Source organism: Salvia splendens, chromosome 8 (genome assembly GCF_004379255.2).
Source record: "Salvia splendens isolate huo1 chromosome 8, SspV2, whole genome shotgun sequence".
In the NCBI taxonomy this organism is placed as follows: domain Eukaryota; kingdom Viridiplantae; phylum Streptophyta; class Magnoliopsida; order Lamiales; family Lamiaceae; genus Salvia; species Salvia splendens.
Window position 1 is genome coordinate 20,895,041 of NC_056039.1, and position 17,901 is coordinate 20,912,941.

General features: G+C 35.4%; 1 protein-coding gene and 1 pseudogene across 13 annotated transcripts; both read right to left on the bottom strand.

Moving 5' to 3' along the window:
• Positions 1 to 451: 451 nt before the first annotated feature.
• On the bottom strand, positions 452 to 4,964 carry LOC121745029 (annotated as a pseudogene).
• LOC121745030 (peroxisome biogenesis protein 1-like) lies at positions 4,906 to 13,361 on the bottom strand. Of its 13 annotated transcripts, XM_042138784.1 has the most exons (13): positions 13,173 to 13,361; positions 12,674 to 12,731; positions 12,194 to 12,340; positions 10,140 to 10,205; positions 9,922 to 10,042; positions 8,279 to 8,352; positions 7,980 to 8,175; positions 7,422 to 7,515; positions 7,069 to 7,325; positions 6,051 to 6,251; positions 5,462 to 5,607; positions 5,160 to 5,269; positions 4,906 to 5,047 (listed from the first exon to the last, which is right to left on the bottom strand). In XM_042138784.1, the coding sequence occupies exons 5-12, from the start codon at positions 9,934 to 9,936 to the stop codon at positions 5,176 to 5,178; spliced, it is 1,077 nt and encodes a 358-aa protein (XP_041994718.1). In that variant the 5' UTR covers positions 9,937 to 10,042; positions 10,140 to 10,205; positions 12,194 to 12,340; positions 12,674 to 12,731; positions 13,173 to 13,361; the 3' UTR covers positions 4,906 to 5,047; positions 5,160 to 5,175. The 13 variants fall into 13 exon arrangements, 9 of the variants coding, with proteins under 9 accessions (XP_041994718.1, XP_041994716.1, XP_041994715.1 ...); XM_042138782.1 differs by lacking the exon at positions 12,674 to 12,731; XM_042138781.1 differs by lacking the exons at positions 12,194 to 12,340; positions 12,674 to 12,731; positions 13,173 to 13,361 and adding an exon at positions 10,484 to 10,601 and having other exon boundaries at positions 10,140 to 10,415.
• Between the last annotated feature and the right edge of the window lie 4,540 nt (positions 13,362 to 17,901).

Here is a 17,901-nt window from a genome sequence, read left to right on the forward strand (position 1 = left end):
GAATCCATAATTTCTTTAAATACTTGATGAGAATATTGTTATAATATTGGAATATAGTACTCCGTCCGTTCGTGAAAAATTATCCACTTTTACCATTTCGATTCGTCCATAAAATGTTGTCCATTTTGCTTTTCTCCATTTTCGATAAATGGAGTCCACTTTCCACTAACTCATTACACTCGTATTCTATTATAAAACTAATATATAAATGTATAACCCACATTCTACTAACTTTTTTCACTCACTTTTCTTCACATTTCTTAAAACTCGCGCCAGTCAAATGTAAACAATATTTTACGAACGGAGGGAATACTACTATAATTGAAGTGTTTTCACGGTTTGCGATATAATGCAAAAGGTTGCGAAAGAGTAGCCAAATTCTAATATTGAGATAGGATGCCTAATGCGTGAAACCAAAGGTCCCAGGTTTAAGTCCATCTTGACGCGATAATGTTGACAAGGTTCCCGCTTTGCACATTAACCACAAATTTTGCTTACATAGAATTCATTTTTCACTTTGAGAAAAAATTCCAGTGAGAATTAAACTGAATGCCTACATTGCTTAAACAATCAGTGGTCCTAAACGACGTAGTTTGACAACGGGTGAAACATTGTGGTGTATGTAGTTGGGCAAAAAGTAGACGTCTCAACGGAGGAGCAGGCGCCTAGCTTCCGAAAGGGAATTCCTGTTATTTAACGCACGCATGATATTGCTGGCCACATCCAACAGTTGCAAATACTCGTCTGCTCCGTCTACAAGACACTGCAAATGCAACACGAGAATGAGTTAAATCAGCTCTTGATCGGACACCACAGCAAAAAATGCATGAAAACATAGAAATACCAGCTTTTTTTTTTACCTTATCTGCCTCTCCAAATTTCTTGCACATTCTTGCTTTCTGGTCATCTGGTATTTCGTCTGATTCGACAACTACATCAAACAACTGTAACACGAACATGTCAGCATATTCAGCAGGAAGAAACACAATAAAACAGTGTTGAATAGAGTATCAGGCCGTACATGATTGAGCATCTGAGAAGCTTCAGCAATCACATTTTTTACTTCTTTATCAGCTATGTCGAAATCACCACTTTTGCAAGCTGTAAAGAGAGCCTGCATAACACCATCGGGGATGACCTGACCAAGGACGTGTTATCAGTTTTTAATTAGATAAAAATGGCATAAATAGTTTAAAACGCATAATTTGTCCCTTGATCACTGATATTCAGCAATATCATGAACATATAAGCCTAAGCCTTGAGGTGACTCAACCAAAACAGAGAAACACATCGGTGTCAAAACCATTAAATGCACACTTGCACATGATCAGAAGCAAGCACTTCTAGTCTCAGAACATGACAAATCATCTAAGTCATCATTCACAAATTCTGTAGTGCAACTTACACCAGACACGCTGATTAAGTCCTTAGATGAAATTGAGGATCCGAATAAGCGAGCAGCACCCTGTACAAAAAGGGAATATGAAAACTGAGATAAAGTGCTCAGAAATATGTAACAAAACAATGACAAATTACAGGTTCAAGCATCCCCTTTCCTTTGGTATCCAACTTAACAGTAAAGTATCTATGGGTCAGTACTATTTAAATTTCCGAAATGCTCGGTATCCCACATTTTATGTGACATAGTCTGGCTTTGTGCTTTGTTAAGTAATGCCTACTAATTTTCTGTACTATGTTTGTATACTTTTCCACATGTCTCTATATTTTATTGTTCTACGGGTTATTTTCCTTGTTTTTGGTTTTCAGTATTCGATGCAGTGTCTTGAATCACCATTACATCCACAAATTATTGGTCCTAAGATTTCTGGCAAAACATAAAACAGGGAAAAATAATGTATCATGTAGTTTCCTGAAAACAATTAGAACTATTTAACATGCTAAAATACAGGCATCTTAAAAATTTTGAAAATCTCAGCTAAGTCTTACTTGTAGATATGTTATAGCACGACGCAGATCACCTTGAGAGATAGAACTTAAGGTTGAAAGTGCCTAAATGAAACATTAATTATAAACTGATCTAAAAAGAATAATCACATGAACATGCAAAAATGCATTGAAACAAGCCTCAGATGTCAAGTTTGACAAACCAAACCTCTGAATCCAAGTTAAGACCTTCCTCATTGCAGATATACAGAATGCGAGATGTCATAATTTCTTCTGTAAGTGGTTTGAATCTAAACTTCGCACACCTTGACGCAAGGGGTTCGATAATTCTGTATAAATCAAATCATTCCTAAAGTCAGTTCAGAGAATATTAAATTTCATCTCAAAAAAACTTGCAGTTCCGAGAATTTAAAGATTTAGTAACATATCATGATCCAATCAAAGACTGTTATCCATGTTAAACATTTGACAACATTTTCCTCTAGCACAGAGATGGGCCTTTGTATTTGCTTGCAAAGAACAATAGTGTGCATCCTCTTCTCTCTTTTCTATTAGTGTCAGGGGGCTATCAATATATAATATTAATGAATCATACTACAAGAAAATTACAGATAGATACAAGAAACAACATGCAAAGATGTTTTTAAATGGAAATACTTGAGACATGTGTTGTAACAGAAACCGAGCAACATAGCTACTAGCGGTAGTTATAGTCTCAACATTTATCACCGAGAAAAATATTTGATATGAAAACAATATGCAACTCAGATACAAAAGGGATTGCCAAATCTCTACCTGCATTAGTAGTTACAAATGAAGAAGAATCTTGTAACTTTAGAGTATGTCTCCATAGTGCGTCGCAAGGCATTCTGCGAAGCCATAAATCAAATACTCACCAACATATCCATAATACAACACAATACAGGCAGAACCAGCACACTCGCCTGGGCATCTTCAGTCATCGAATCTGCCTCATCAAGAATTATAATCTTGTAAGGTGGGCAAGGATAACCACTACAATCAACAAGAAAGGCATTAAAATGTTAATAAGGGAAGAGCATCATAGAGATAAGATATAAGCTTCATTTGAAAACATATAATGTATTACTACCCTTGACGTTCAGAGCCAACAGCAACAGCAGCAAAATTCTTAATTTTCGTACGAACAACGTTTATCCCACAATCATCACTAGCATTAAGCTCCAGTACTCTAGACCTGTATAACTCGAGCCTATAGAGAAAGACTGATTTAGTTCAGGAAATTCACAATTTCACATCAAAACAACCGTATGCAGCGAAAAAATGTAAGGAAATAGCACAACATTGTTTTCAATTACCAATATATCCCCATTTTCCCTAATTATCTCCACATTACATGCTAGACCTCAAGTCAAAAACACCAGACTATACAAACTCACCTAATACTGATACTCTTAACAACATCAAACATCAATTAAGAGATAATGTAACTTTGCAGATATGTTATTCTCAATATATACACTTCTATTTTCTCTCTGTAACTCATAATTCGCTCAATTATACAAAAAACTTTCACAAGCTTTCATCAAATTACATTACCCATAAAGCTGGTGAGCAATGGCTAGAGCTGTAGTCGTTTTCCCCGTACCAGGAGGCCCATAGAATAGCATGTGCGGACACTGGAAATTTAATCAAACAACACCAGAAAAAAAAATTTTAAATTAAGAGGGGAAAATTTTCAAAATAGAAAGGCAAGAAAAAAGCGAGAAATTTTACATTAGTGGTTTCCAAAGTGTTGGTAAGAACTCGGACGACCTCTTCTTGGTGCACAACATCCTTCACTTGCTTCGGTCGACTATCAATTCACAATATGCAAAATTACTTAATTTGCCAGAGGGAAAAACATGGAACAAAACTACTACTACTAATAGATTAACACGATTGCTTTATACTATACTTTATAAATTTATTTTTATTTTATTTTATGATATGTTGGCAATAATTTCAGCCCTACTTGTTAATTTCCTTTTCATTTTTAAAATTTCCTTTTCTATTTTCTTTGTATAAATATTAGTACAGTAGATATAAAACTGAGATTAAATAAATCTCAATAGGCTTCTTTGTCAATTACAAATTTAGCCGAGATTAATAGATTACAAATTTACAACTGTTAAATATTTGTACAAGTTCCTAGCTATTAAATAATTATATAGAAAAGATAATTTAGCCAAAATTTTTACAATTATAAGTAAAGTTTCTTAAGCTAGTTTATGTTTACCATTGTCCCACACTAACAACAAAAGAAGGGAGAGAATATGCCATTATAAAAGGAAGAAAAATGGAACAAAGTTTTAGATCAATCCGTTGATTCGATGATTGGTTGTATCTAAGTTCAACTCTCGAGAACGGCAAGCTTAGTAAAAAATTTTAAGTAAATTCGATTTCTATTTTTTAACCTGTCGGTTTTAACCGAACTAACCGATTTTTTTCGGTGCCGGTGCCGGTTCTTGTTTTGGGGCTGAAATATGGTCGGTTAATACCCAGCCCTAATAAAATATATATAGGGTAGCGATCAATGAATAGGGTTGTGATATATATAAAACTCAATCTTAATGTCATACTGTCGAACCAACACATAATTCATTATAAGGCAACACATAAATTATTATTAGTTAATTTTAGTTGATTTTAGAAAGAATGAATTCAATCGATCTAAAATTGAACTCCGTATTTTTAAAACTCGGCATGTAGTGCTCGCGCCGCCAATACCCTTTGTATATCAGAATCTTGGATACATACCTAAGCAGCTTGCTCCCCCAAACACGAGTACACACGTTAACCTTTTGCTTCCCTCGACTGCACATAGTTCACAAGCACGTATAAGATTACACTTGATGTCATGGTTAGAGATGAGTAGGAAGAGAGAGAAAAAGAAGACCTGTGCAGCGGCTGATCGTTTTGAATCAAGAAACTGGCTGTAGATATCATACAACCTTCGCTTCTCAGCTTCTGATAGCATTGGACGCGATGGACTTCAATAGAGCATTTGTGATTACGTGCATCTTTTTAGTTGTGCTGAGAGAAGCGCTTGAAGGTCAGCTCCACTGAAGCCTTCAGTCATTTGAGCTACGTGATCCAAGTCGACATCACCATCCATTGGTAACTGCAGTGGTTCCCGGATTAGACATTAGTTAGTTGTGCAAACACGAATTCTTATGGTCCAGATGTATTTCAGAACCACTTAAAACTTCTTACACCCCGATGAAGGTGCGTACCTTTCTTGAGAGGACCTTAAGAATCTCTAGCCTCTCCTGGTGTGATGGAAAATCTCAAAATAAAAGTCGGTCCAGGCCGTAGAAGTGCAGCATCGAGCAAAGCTGGTCGACTGGTTTTCAGCAGGCAATGTGTTACCAAAATAGTATCAAAATGAAGCTTCTAAGTGATAGTAACTTTTCAGATTATTTATATATCATTTTCATTGAGGGAGAGAAAGGAAAGGAAACAGGTCATTCGATTCTGCACTGAAAAAGTTCATTTCATCAACATATTCAGATAACTTCTGAAGAGCAAAACTTACCTAGTAGCAGCAAAAACAAATACACCAGTCAAGACTTCAACACCATCCAATTCTGTTAGAAACTGGCATATAATGTGACGAAGGTATTGGTAGCTGAGGCGGAACAGCAAAAGAAATATTAGGTTGAGCTGGATGAAGGAACTGACCTGATTGACAACTCTTATCAGTTACACCGGTATAAGCAGGCCCGGCCCTTTGGATGTCTAGTTGCCCGGGTATCATAATCCAACAAATCAAAACGTAGACTGCTAAAGGAAAACTAGACTATATAAAGGCCCTATATTTATTGACATTCTAGTGCACACCACCACAGTAATGGACTAGATCCAGATTTCGAATAATGGTATCAAGTTCAAGCCTCTTCCAGTATTGTATTTGTACCCAATGGATGATGCACTTGGTAACATGCATGCTAACAATTACAAATTACTCCATAAGGTATGAAGTCGTATTCGAGGAGGCGAAATGAAAACTAACAAGCTATCACAACAGATTACCTATAGTAGGAGAAATTAAAAAGACAAAATATAGATGCATATTGTCTCCAAAAGTAGAAAATGAAATCTATACAAGGTAGCTCATATCTTACAGCTTGTGCAGAAGCACCAATATACTTGTTAAGCAATTCGGGCCCTTTCACTGAGATGAACCGTAGTGAACATGCTGCAGCAGCTGCACCAACAATATGTGTTTTCCCACAACCAGGAGGACCATATAAGAGAACATTGGATCGCAATCTTAATGGTGCTTGTGCAAATATGTTGGGATATTTTGAAGGTAGCTCAATCATCTGATACAAAATACAATACACCATTAATCAATCTATGGCCAATATGTACAATGTGAAGTTACAGCCTCAAATAATTAACATCCATATGTTTTTAACAGAACAGCACAAAAGCCAGATCCAGCATGGAAATTACAGAAATGCGAGAAAGAATAATTTGTTTTAGATAAAGAGCAAGAAGATTCAGAAAGTTATTTGCAGGATTGAAGAATTTAAGCATAAAGGCAGTGAAGAGGTTTCTACAGTAGAACAAATAATAACAGGACGCCACTGAAAAATTCAAAACATGCACAGAATTCTGCTTCTTCCAGACAAATAACTCTTTTTCCCTTCTTCTTGTTAATTAAAGTCCAGTAGTAAATTCAAGATGTGTTTTGTTAGGTTAAAGATCTTCAAAACCACAATCCAGGTCAATATCAGCCATGAAAAATGACATTTAATTCACTGCTAATGAGAAACTTGAAAACATCAGTGTTATATTATTATATTGGACATAGCTGTTTCTGGTCTACTATACCAATTTAAGATCATTGAACCAGTTTACATGCAATTCGAGAAGAGCAAACTCAGATGAGAAGCTAGCTGAAAATTAATGTCAATTGTCAAAGTCCAATGGATGAGAACACTTGGAAGAAATATTCAACACTACTATGTTACACAATTGGGAGGTTGTTTTTTACTGCTTTTATAAGGAAATATCATCGATAAAAGATCTCAACTTATTAGTATCATCTAAAAGAAAATAGTCACACAAAACTGGTGTCAGTTTTTGAGATGGACGATTGAAAGAATACAAACTCTATATCCTACAGAAAAATACCTCTTTAATAGCATTTCCAATGTCATTAAGACCACCAACATCTTCCCAACCAGAGCGACCACCTTCGGTAGCTGGTTTAGTGATGTCTCGCATGGCCACCGGTAGATCATAAGCATCATATCCATCACATTTTGATGCTATATCTGACAGGAGATCATCAGAACATTGCAATGATCGTTTCTCCATCTCATGCTTCAATATAGCTGACCGTTCAGCAGCAGCAGGTGCATGAAGATTGATATGAAAGTCAAACCGTCCTGAATTCAATCAATTCTAGTTGTCAGATAAAGTCATAAAAGAAAACAAGTATTCAAAGAAAAACAATTATTTTCACTTAATGCAGAATAACACACCAGAACAGCTCAAGCTCTGTGGAAAATTAGTCAGGGATTGCACAGTAGCAATGAATGCAATGGGACCAGTCCCACAAAAGCTCCTTTGCTTTCCCTACAAGCATGAGAGCATAAAAAAACATTATGTCAAATATAAAAGAAATGTGTCCACCTGGAAATAGCCATCATCTATTGTGGTTCATTGTTCACTCATTATTAGGAATCACCATACACTATTAAACATGATACACCAAATGATAAGTAACATGCTGTATCTTTATTTTGAGGAAAAACATGTGACATCTAGTTGAAATGGAGCAAATGCAGAGAGAGAGAGAGTGAACCTACCTACTAGGGAAGCACGAGGTGGGTTAAGATCAATGCATGGAGCTCAAAAAGGACTAAAATATTTTCACTTACATGAATTAACCTATATTTTGTACATATAGATCACAATTATTCTAGGTCAAAAAATGAAGCATCAGTGGGTCAACTCCCAGTTTCAGAGAGACAATAACAAACAATCAGATTCATAAGAGAGAGAGAGAGAGAGAATTTCAAATAACAAATTCATCTTGCCTCATCTAATATATCAGCAAGAAACTCAATGAATGCTGCAGAAGATGATGAAGGTTGAGACCCCTCCAGATCCGAGGAAGATGCAACAAGGCTGTCAAGATCATCCAGATGATGACAGAAGGTGCATGCTAGAAAGTTCTTGACGAATAGTTGAAGGCTTCTCCAGAGTGTGAGCCTAGAACAAGACACAAAGACTCTGCAAAAGCGAACCTTTATCCAATCAGATTCATGCATCAATTAGAGATAGGTAAGACCCAAATTCTTGATGATAAAGTATGATTAAATCAGAAAATACTTACACATGTGCCAAAATATCATTACAGCCTTCAATATATTTTGCAGAAACTTTGGCCAATAATGTTTTTCCAGAACCCTACAAAACAAAATTTTCCAGCACATGATAATAATCTGGCTTCATAAAGGTAAGGTAACAGAAACAAGAATTATATATTTTAATTTTTCCCTAATAGATAAGTTGACATTGTTTTATCATGGTGCATATATATTTATATAGTCTATTCAACATTTCTTTAAGAAAGATACAGACAAAAGATGCCAAAAAAAAATCCTTCTAGAAAAATATTTGCTTTAAAAGGCCTCAAATGAGTTGGTTTTGGTGAGACTTGCTGCAGGTCCGCATATTAGAATATGCCCAGGCAACGGCAGATTATAGATACTGAACAACATTCCAGAAGTAGGAGATAGCAAAGAGATCAACCCTGAAGGTTATTAAACAAGTTAGATGAAATATTTCACAATATAGGAGTATATAATAGCAAAAAATCAAAATAGGAACAGTACATATTCCTGTAGCCAAACCATGAACAAATGGCCTATGGAACCAAAGTTGTATCAGGAAATTGACATAATTCTTATGATGATACATGGATATGGTGATGGGAGTTAGTGGTCTAAGGTGACAACCTTCTTTGAGAATATGCACCTTTACCTATGCAAATTTTCTAGACTTCACTCAATTCAGAGGCAACTTAATCACATACATTACCTGTAGCTTATTTGGGCTTTAAATAGAGCTATACAGTTACAGTTTAGTGGTTGATGGCAAGTTTTTCATCTTATGGTCTCCTATAGAGTATAAACCTCCTAAGCAGTAACTTTTGAATCCCACAAAAAATACCCATTCCATCACAAAAGATTGAACACATAACACTTTTATAAAGTTTTTTTTCTAGGCAGTCCTATAGCAAGAAAATCATTATAAGCAAACCAGTACCTAGGCAACGAATCCCCTCCTTGGGGATCTAGTAGGCAGTCATCAGTAGTCTCACACATGTACAGACATGTTAATCCCATACTGGAATTTCAGTAGAATACATAATTATATTATGATGGAAATGAAAAGGTAACTAGGTAAAAAAATACCTACTGTGATTTACATCAGATGGAGCTGTACCCATCCAGTCCAATGAAGAACTTGAAGCAGAAATGACATTTCCAGGAAATACTGAAGGGGAAACATGAGAGAATAACATATCACCCAGATGCAGCTTCTCTAGCAACATGTCTAAACTTTTTGAAGAAAAGTTGCTCACACAGCCTTTGTCAAATGCAAGTTCATAGGTATTATAGTCTCCATCATGCAAAGATTCACTCTATCTCCAAATCTGAATCTCTTTCTTCCCAAATCTGGTTCTACGGCAGTTGAGGATATCAAATTCATTGAATTTATAGAGGGTAGAGATGGAAAGTTAATATCTATACACACGGACTAATTTTGTCGTAGGGGGGTCAAGCCCTGATTACTTGTCTCCTGACTATTCATCCTGGATTCAATCTCAGATTGAGTCAAAGGTATAATATGACCAACCAAACATGGGTTTAATATAATTTGAGACTGAATATGGGCAACCGAACGGGGGCTAAAAGTACAAATCATACTCAACAAGATCCACATTAACTGAAAACAACTGAAATGTTATACCATCCATGTGTTCATCAGCCATTATATTCTTAATAGTCACTGGGTATTTGATCTTGAAGGCAGCTGCTGCAGCCGAACCACATGGATTCATCCATTGAACTAGAGAACGAGTTTGATTTATCTGAAGGCAAATTCATGCTCTATGAGACAGAGTCAGGAACAGCCTTAGGAATGGCTACATCCCTCTTGGCGAAAGCAATAGATCATCACACACTAACCTTCAAGTTGGTTGCGGCATGCTGAAAAACTAAATGGAAGCTTCCGTTTGAGGAAACCAAAGATCCCTTCTTTATGGAAATGACACCAACATAAAAGTCAAGATTCAATTGAAAGATGCCTTAGTCTCTAAAAAGAATTCAAGAACAGTAATTTTACAGTTGTCTGATTCTAAAAAATTTAAACCCTAAAAACAATTTTATGAGAAACTATAAAGCTAAATAATTTGGGATCAGGTCCAACGCACGTCTTCAAATACAGAATATGATTTAACACACCTGCACAAAATGAAAAATTAATAAATAATCATGCCTAAAGCTAAAGCTGTAAATTTAATAAAACTTACTTCATTTGATTTGCTTTCATCAAGAAAACATGATAGGCGGCCACAACTTCGTGTAAGAGTTCAGGTAGGGCTTTAATAACAAGTCTATGGATGACAACTTCTACGCTTTTGTTACCCGTGGGAAGTTTGATCTACAAGTTGCATACAACATAATTATTACAATGTAAAATTTCTTGTAGTAATTAGGTATACATATGTTAAATTGTACATACGTGCTCTATGCAATTGCGCCAAAAGCGGACCTTGTCAATCCCAACAGCTTCGTAAATAGTATTCCTCAAGATCTTGTGCATATGCCTGTTTTGAACCCGTATTTTCCAATCTGGAGTAAACGAACAAGTAAGATGAGTTTCTAAGCCCCTTATATCTTGAATCATGCGGTGAACACTCTTCATAAAGTGTATTGTCTCCATCTCATCCCAGAAAATAGCCATATTAAGATCTCAATTTGCTAACTCATTACCAAAGGGCAATTCATTTTTAATCTTGCATAAAAATTTTAACAAAATTAATATTTGAAAATATTTAAATTTGAAATATTAAAATTATTCTGAAACAAACATTACATGTGATTTAGTTGCAAGAAACATAAGCGCTCACATTCATCCACAAATTTTGGAAGGGCAGAGCATGATCTTGTTGTAAAAATGGGTACATTAACACCCATCTAATTAAACTATCAAGGCAGATGATGTCTTGAGTCTGAATCGTGAGATAACTCTCAGTAGGACCTTGAACCATGTTAAATATGCCTTTCAAAGACTTATCGGTTTGTTTAATAGCAACTCCCTTCAATAAGTTACCATGATATTTGCCGTCCTTGTGGAGTGCTCTCAGACCACGAATGATAGAGCCAAAAATGGACACGAAATTCGGCTTGATCTTTTCCCACCAAATTATAGAACGATTTGGTTTACTATAAAGGTTAACAGCATCTGGCTTAGACTTAAATCCATCTAATTCCCAGGCAAGCCATTCACTCAAATACATATCTACTTTTACAGTTAAATTTCCAGGCAAGCCAAATACATATCTACTGAAAAAGTAGCATGAATGGCTTGCCTGAGAATTTAACTAAAAAAGTAGATATGTATTTGGATGAAATAGCATAGAGCACGTATGTACAATTTAACATATGTATACCTAACTACTACAAGAAATTTTACATTATAATAATTATGTTGTATGCAACTTGTAGATCAAACTTCCCATGGGTGACAAAAGCGTAAAAGTTGTCATCCATAGACTTGTCATTAAAGCCCTACCTGAACTCTTACACGAAGTTGTGGCCGTCTATCATGTTTTCTTGATGAAAGCAAATCAAATGAAGTTTTATTAAATTTACAGCTTTAGCTTTAGGCATGATTATTTATTAATTTTTCATTTTGTGCAGGTGTGTTAAATCATATTCTGTATTTGAAGACATGTGTTGGACCTGATCCCAAATTATTTAGCTTTATAGTTTCTCATAAACAATCGGGTTTAAATTTTTTAGAATCAGACAACTGTAAAATTACTTTTCTTGAATTCTTTTTAGAGACTAAGGCATCTTTCAATTGAATCTTGTCCATTTTTGGCTCTATCATTCGTGGTCTGAGAGCACTCCACAAGGACGGCAAATATCATGGTAACTTATTGAAGGGAGTTGCTATTAAACAAACAGATAAGTCTTTGAAAGACATATTGTTTAATATTAAAAAGAAGAATCACCTTGGATTGATTTGAGTTGAAAGAGTGTGTAAGTGGAGGGGGTTAGAATGGCCGACAGTCACAGATGGTAGATTAAGCTTCTCAAATAGCTCCCTACAAGGTCACTTGGAAAGGATGAGACCAGTCCATCCGAAGGTAGGCATATATCTACACTCAATGGCCAATAATAAAAATTTTGAGTATTTTTGGAAGATACACAAGTAAAAGTTATGCATATTGATCTATTTTGAAAACATTAGAGCTGACTTTAAATCAATTTCATAAAAAGTATTAATATATCTAAGCCATGGATTATTAAATTTCCCTTTCATAAACTAGGGTTCAGGACAATGAAATTAGCCCTAGTAACATAAACGAAGAATTGCATGAATCATGAATCTAGTAGTAATTTAATTAGGAAAAAAACTCTCCAGACAAGTAGTAGTTTGATTAAAAAATAAGAAAACCTTAGGATGAAGATGAGGAAAAAGAGTGACTTACCATGTGCAAAAGATCGAGAGACGAGAGGAAGGAAGGTACGGTTGTGAAAAATTGCCCCCTATATTTAATTTAAGAGTAAACTATTTTGAAATATTAATACTTTAAAAATAAATTTATTTAAAAATGTAATAAAAGGAGATTACATTTATAAAGTTTAATTCAAATACTCAAAACTTTTACATTTTAATGCATAAAGCAAGACCCCCCTCCCTCCATACTCATTCTCGTATTGTCTGACGAGAGCTCGAGCTGGTGCTCGAACTATTCATGCTCTTCGTAGTGTATGCATTTCAAGTCATCATTGTTGTACAACTGAACTAATCTGAGTTCAAGATTCTGTGTTTCGCTTCTAATTCTGGTCCGGCTCTTTTTTATTTTAATCAAGAATAATTACAATGTCCATTGAATTGAATCAATTAACACAATAATATATCTAAACCATCAAATTTGAAATTAGATTCTATTCTATCTATAAAAAATAAAAAATAAAAAACTTCACCTGCGATTCAGAATCGGAACGTTGGATTCGGATCAGATGATATGAATGGGAGAGGCGATGAAGTAAGAGATTTAATTTTGTATTGAAAAGGAAAAAAGGAACGTGCGTTTTGAAGAAGATCTGTTTGAGCTCAACGGCAATAAGTACAGATAAAAAGAGAGATCTAAACCCTAAAGAGAAAGAAAAGTAATTTGAATCGTGAAAACAAGGATAAATAATTTTTATTCTATTTTTCAACTTTTTCTAGGTTGTACTATTTTCATGTTTTAGAATTCTTACATTACTTAAGTATTAAATGGAATACTAAAATTTTCGAATTATTTTTATAGAATTATTATTAATATTATGTTGATGTTATAAACTGATAATTAATTTAATTTTAATACAATTTAAAATTATGATGTGGGTCTGGATCCACCATTATTCATTTTTAATTTCCTACTCTTTGGCAAGAGCACAACACCCACATCCGTGCTCTTGTTAAGAGCACGCTCTTACACTATTCAAGGGTCCCACCATTCTATTATTTAATTTAAATACTCCAATTACTAAAAACATTTCCATAATATAAAAATGCATTTAAAATTTAAAAATTACATAATTAAAATCCTAAAAATTAAAAATTACAAAATTAAATTCATAAAATTTTAAAACCCACTACTTGTTGCCGATTTTCATCCAAATGTGTTTGATTAGGTCTTCTTGTAGATCGATGTGGGCTTTGGTTTTGTGCATTGCCACTCTTTTTTCGTTCCTCTCGCGCAACGTACTATGCACACCTCGGCGTGGGGGAGACCTTGCAGTTGAACTTCCGGCTGCATCCTCATCGAAAAAGTTGGCCGCCATCGGTCCTTCGTCGTCTATAATCATGTTGTGCAAGATAATACACGTGTACATAATTTCGGCAATATTGTTTGCTTACCACATCCGACTCGGGGCCTTTACAATGTTGAATCGGGCTTGAAGGACCCCAAAAAGCTCTTTCGATGTCTTTCCGAGCAGGCTCTTGACGCTGCGAAAAAAGAACTTGTTTCGGGTCTTGCAGCATGTTGAGCGTCTTCACGAAAGTCGGCCACCTTTGGTAGATACCATCGGCGAGATAGTACCCCATGTGGTATGGATGGCCGTTGACCGTGAAGTTGATCACCGGTGCTACACCTTCTAAATGATCTTTGAAGAGGGGGGGAGAGTAGAGCACGTTCAAGTCGGCGACCGCTTTAAGGATGAGCATTATGCCCCACCTTTGTGGCCGCTTAAGTGTTGCCCCCTCCAAGCAGTTAGACAATTCTTCCACTTCCAATGCTGCCAAGCATGCCGGGAAATCCATGTACTGCTTCGTGAAGATGAAGTATCCGTTGACAATCTTCGGTGGTGGGTGGCGTATTCCTCACCGAAAGCAGAACGAACGCTGACGCAAAAAAATTTGAGGCAAAAACAAGAGTTTAGACATGCGGAAACGGCGACGGAAGTAATCCGCCAGGAACCGTGGTTGGTCGGAAAAATAGTAGTTCACGAGACTTTGGTGGGCTCCCTCCCGATCACGAGGGATGTAGCGGCGTTTTGATCTCGATGGTCAAGGAGGTGGGGCGGCGGCGGCTGCATAGGCTTCGTACGCGGCATAATATTGTCGATAGTATTCTTGTTCGCGCTCCGCTTCCGCAAGGATCGGGTCAACATTGTTCGGATCCATTTTTGAACTTAGAGAGAGCGTTTGAGTGAAGAGAGGAAGATGAATGTGTGAGTTGTATGAAAAATTATGAGACGAGTATGAATGAGAGATAGTTTGATGTATAAAATGGATGATTAATGTGGATATTTATAGATGATTTTGGGATAAAAAATAATATTTTTTTAAAAATAACGGTAAAAAAACGGATATATATGTATCAAGTAAATAAAAAAATATCCATTCGTTTGATAAATCAAAAAACGGATATATATCAAGGAGACATTTCTCCAGTGTTTACTCTAAATTGTTACTTAAATTGTTGGTAAAGTGTATATATATGTATTACGGGTTGTATTAGGGTCATCACAACTCTTTAGTATTAGGCTTCAAACAGATCACAACCATTGGATCCTTGAATTGGATGGTTGTGATCAAAATAGTCGAGGTATATTATTTAATAAATTACTATCATGATGGATTGTGATCAATTGAGATTTTTTAGCCTAATTGAGAATTGAGATGCATTATCAGCCACTCATTTTTATTAAATGAGTGGTCCAGAATTTGCCACATAAAATTAATTTTAGAATTAATTAATTATGAAAGGGTATAATGGTAATTTCAGCATTCTCTCCTTCACTTTCAACTCACCATTCCTCTATCTCATTTTCCTCTCTCCACCGTTACTCTTCTTTTTTCACAGAGAAACTGTGATTTTTTTAATCTGTAATTTCAGTAATGGAGTACTTCGCGGCTGATTATGCTAAATTCTCGTCGGTGGATAATGGCAACAACAATAATGTCGTCCATTTTACGGTGGATGATTTGCTCAATTCCTCCAAGGCGGATGAGACAATGACCGACGCGTTTTTTGAGAGCTTGCCGGAAAATTCTGGCGATTCCTCAACTGTTATGGCGATTGATAGTTGCAATTTGTCGGTGTTCGATTACACTCTCAATTTGATCAACGAGAGGTTCAATCCGAACATTCATTTTCTCTGAAAGATCAATCGCGCCCTAGGTTTGGGGAAGGAGAAGAAGCTAAGGGGGAAAATCGATGAGGTTCATGAATTTGTGAAGAAAATCATGAGAGAGAAGGAATCAGAGCTGCGACGGCGATCGAGGCTTGAATAGGAGGATTTACTCTCTAGCTTTCTCAGATCTGGTCAATCCGACGAGGAATTCGTCGTTGACGTCGTGAGAAGCTGCCGGAGGAGCGGCCGGAGAAGCTATTTGGCGCAGTGAGGATCTGCCAGATGGAGATGAGCTCGGTGAAATTTGTAGATGTCGCCATGCCGTCGCGGGTAACCAGTAATAAAGTCTTCCCCGAATAGTGATAAACATTAGATACAATTGAAATTTTGTTGGTTTTATTTCATTTTTCCTTCAATTTGAGACATTATGTCAACAACAAAATTTCAATTTTGCTATAAATTGTTGACATTTGATATTCTGGCTATTGATATGTGAATTATAAGTGTTATTTTTTAGTTGTTGACATTTTAATAGAGTTGTTACATTTGAGATTCTGGCTATTGATATGTGAATTATAAGTGTTGTTTTTTAGTTGTTGACATTTTAATAGAGTTGTTGACATTTTATATTCTGGCTATTGATATGTGAATTATAAGTGTTATTTTTTAGGTGTTGACATTTTAATATGAGTTGTTGACATTTGATATTCTGGGTATTGATATGTGAATTATAAGTGTTAGTTTTTAGTTGTTGATATTTTAATAGAGTTTTGACATTTGATATTCTCGGTATTGATATGTGAATTATAAGTGTTATTTTTTAGTTGTTGTCATTTTAATAGAGTTGTTGACATTTGATATTATGGCTATTGAAATGAAATGACGATAATACCCCCTAGTTGACATAATCTACTTGCAGTTGACATTTCGAAATGAGTGACTGAAAATGCATCTCAATTCTCAATTAAGCTAAAAAATCTCAACCTAATAGGACCCTGATTATAATTTTTATAGTAAATAATTGTAAAAATAGTATCATAACCTTGTCTATAATCTATAATCTATACTTTATAAATGTATAAAGCTACAGTTTTGACCCATTCATTTTTCCCGCCCATCTTAATGATATTTTTACCAAATCATATGTTAAAATATGAAGAACCACTAAAGCCAACCAATATCATTCATCTTTATCAAAGTTTTGTATAATTAAATATGAGACGTCATGTCAATAATTTTGATATTGAAAAGACGGTGACTTATAGCTTCTAAAAAGCTGGCAGCCTAAACCCTAAAGCTGGCTGCCTAAACCCTAAAAAGTTTTAGTTAAAATAAGTAGGGGCAAGTTTCTTAGCTATTGTCTATAATTCCAGCTCCCTACAAACAAATTCTTAGCTGAATGTGATTAAAATCTTGGTTAATTAATATGGCCATTTTTTTGAAAAGTTGAAAATGCCGAATTATTTGTCTTATGATGAATTGATATACACAAGATACTCAATCCAATCCAGTGAATAGTTGATTTTCAGATTGATTGCAATGAGGGAATATTCACTCCCTTTGTTCTAATTATGATGTACACATTCTTGGCTGGTATGAGATTTTAGGAGGATTTGTCAGGTGGAGTAAATAAAGAAAAAAAATGTACTCCTACCGTCCCACTCATGATGGCCACATTCTTGAGTGGCACGAGATTTTAGGAAGTGTTGTTAGGTGAAATAAAGTAGAGAGAAAAAATGTAGTTAAATATTTTAATGAGCAGAGAGGAGGTCATTTCCAAAATTGAAAAGTGACCATCTTGATTGGGACAAACAAAAAAGGAAATGTGGTCATCTTGAATGGGACGGAGAGAGTAGTTAAATATTTTAATGAAGAAAAATGAGAAATGAATTTGTTTATAAATATGTAAAATAGACATCTTGAATGGGATACACTAAAAGAGAAAGGTGGACATCTTGAGTGGGATGAAGGGAATATAAATATAGTATCCCTCTATTCCAAGATAGTTGGGGCATTTTTATTGGACACGGAATTTAAAAAATTGATGTGGTAGGGTTAAAGTGGAGAGAGTAAAATAAGAGAAATG

Coding starts and splice junctions, on each gene's coding strand:
- LOC121745030 (XM_042138782.1), bottom strand. Junction 7,326..7,421: donor ACAGAGCTTGAGCTGTTCTG/GTGTGTTATTCT, acceptor GATTGAATTCAG/GACGGTTTGACTTTCATATC. Junction 6,252..7,068: donor TTGGAAATGCTATTAAAGAG/GTATTTTTCTGT, acceptor ATTTTGTATCAG/ATGATTGAGCTACCTTCAAA.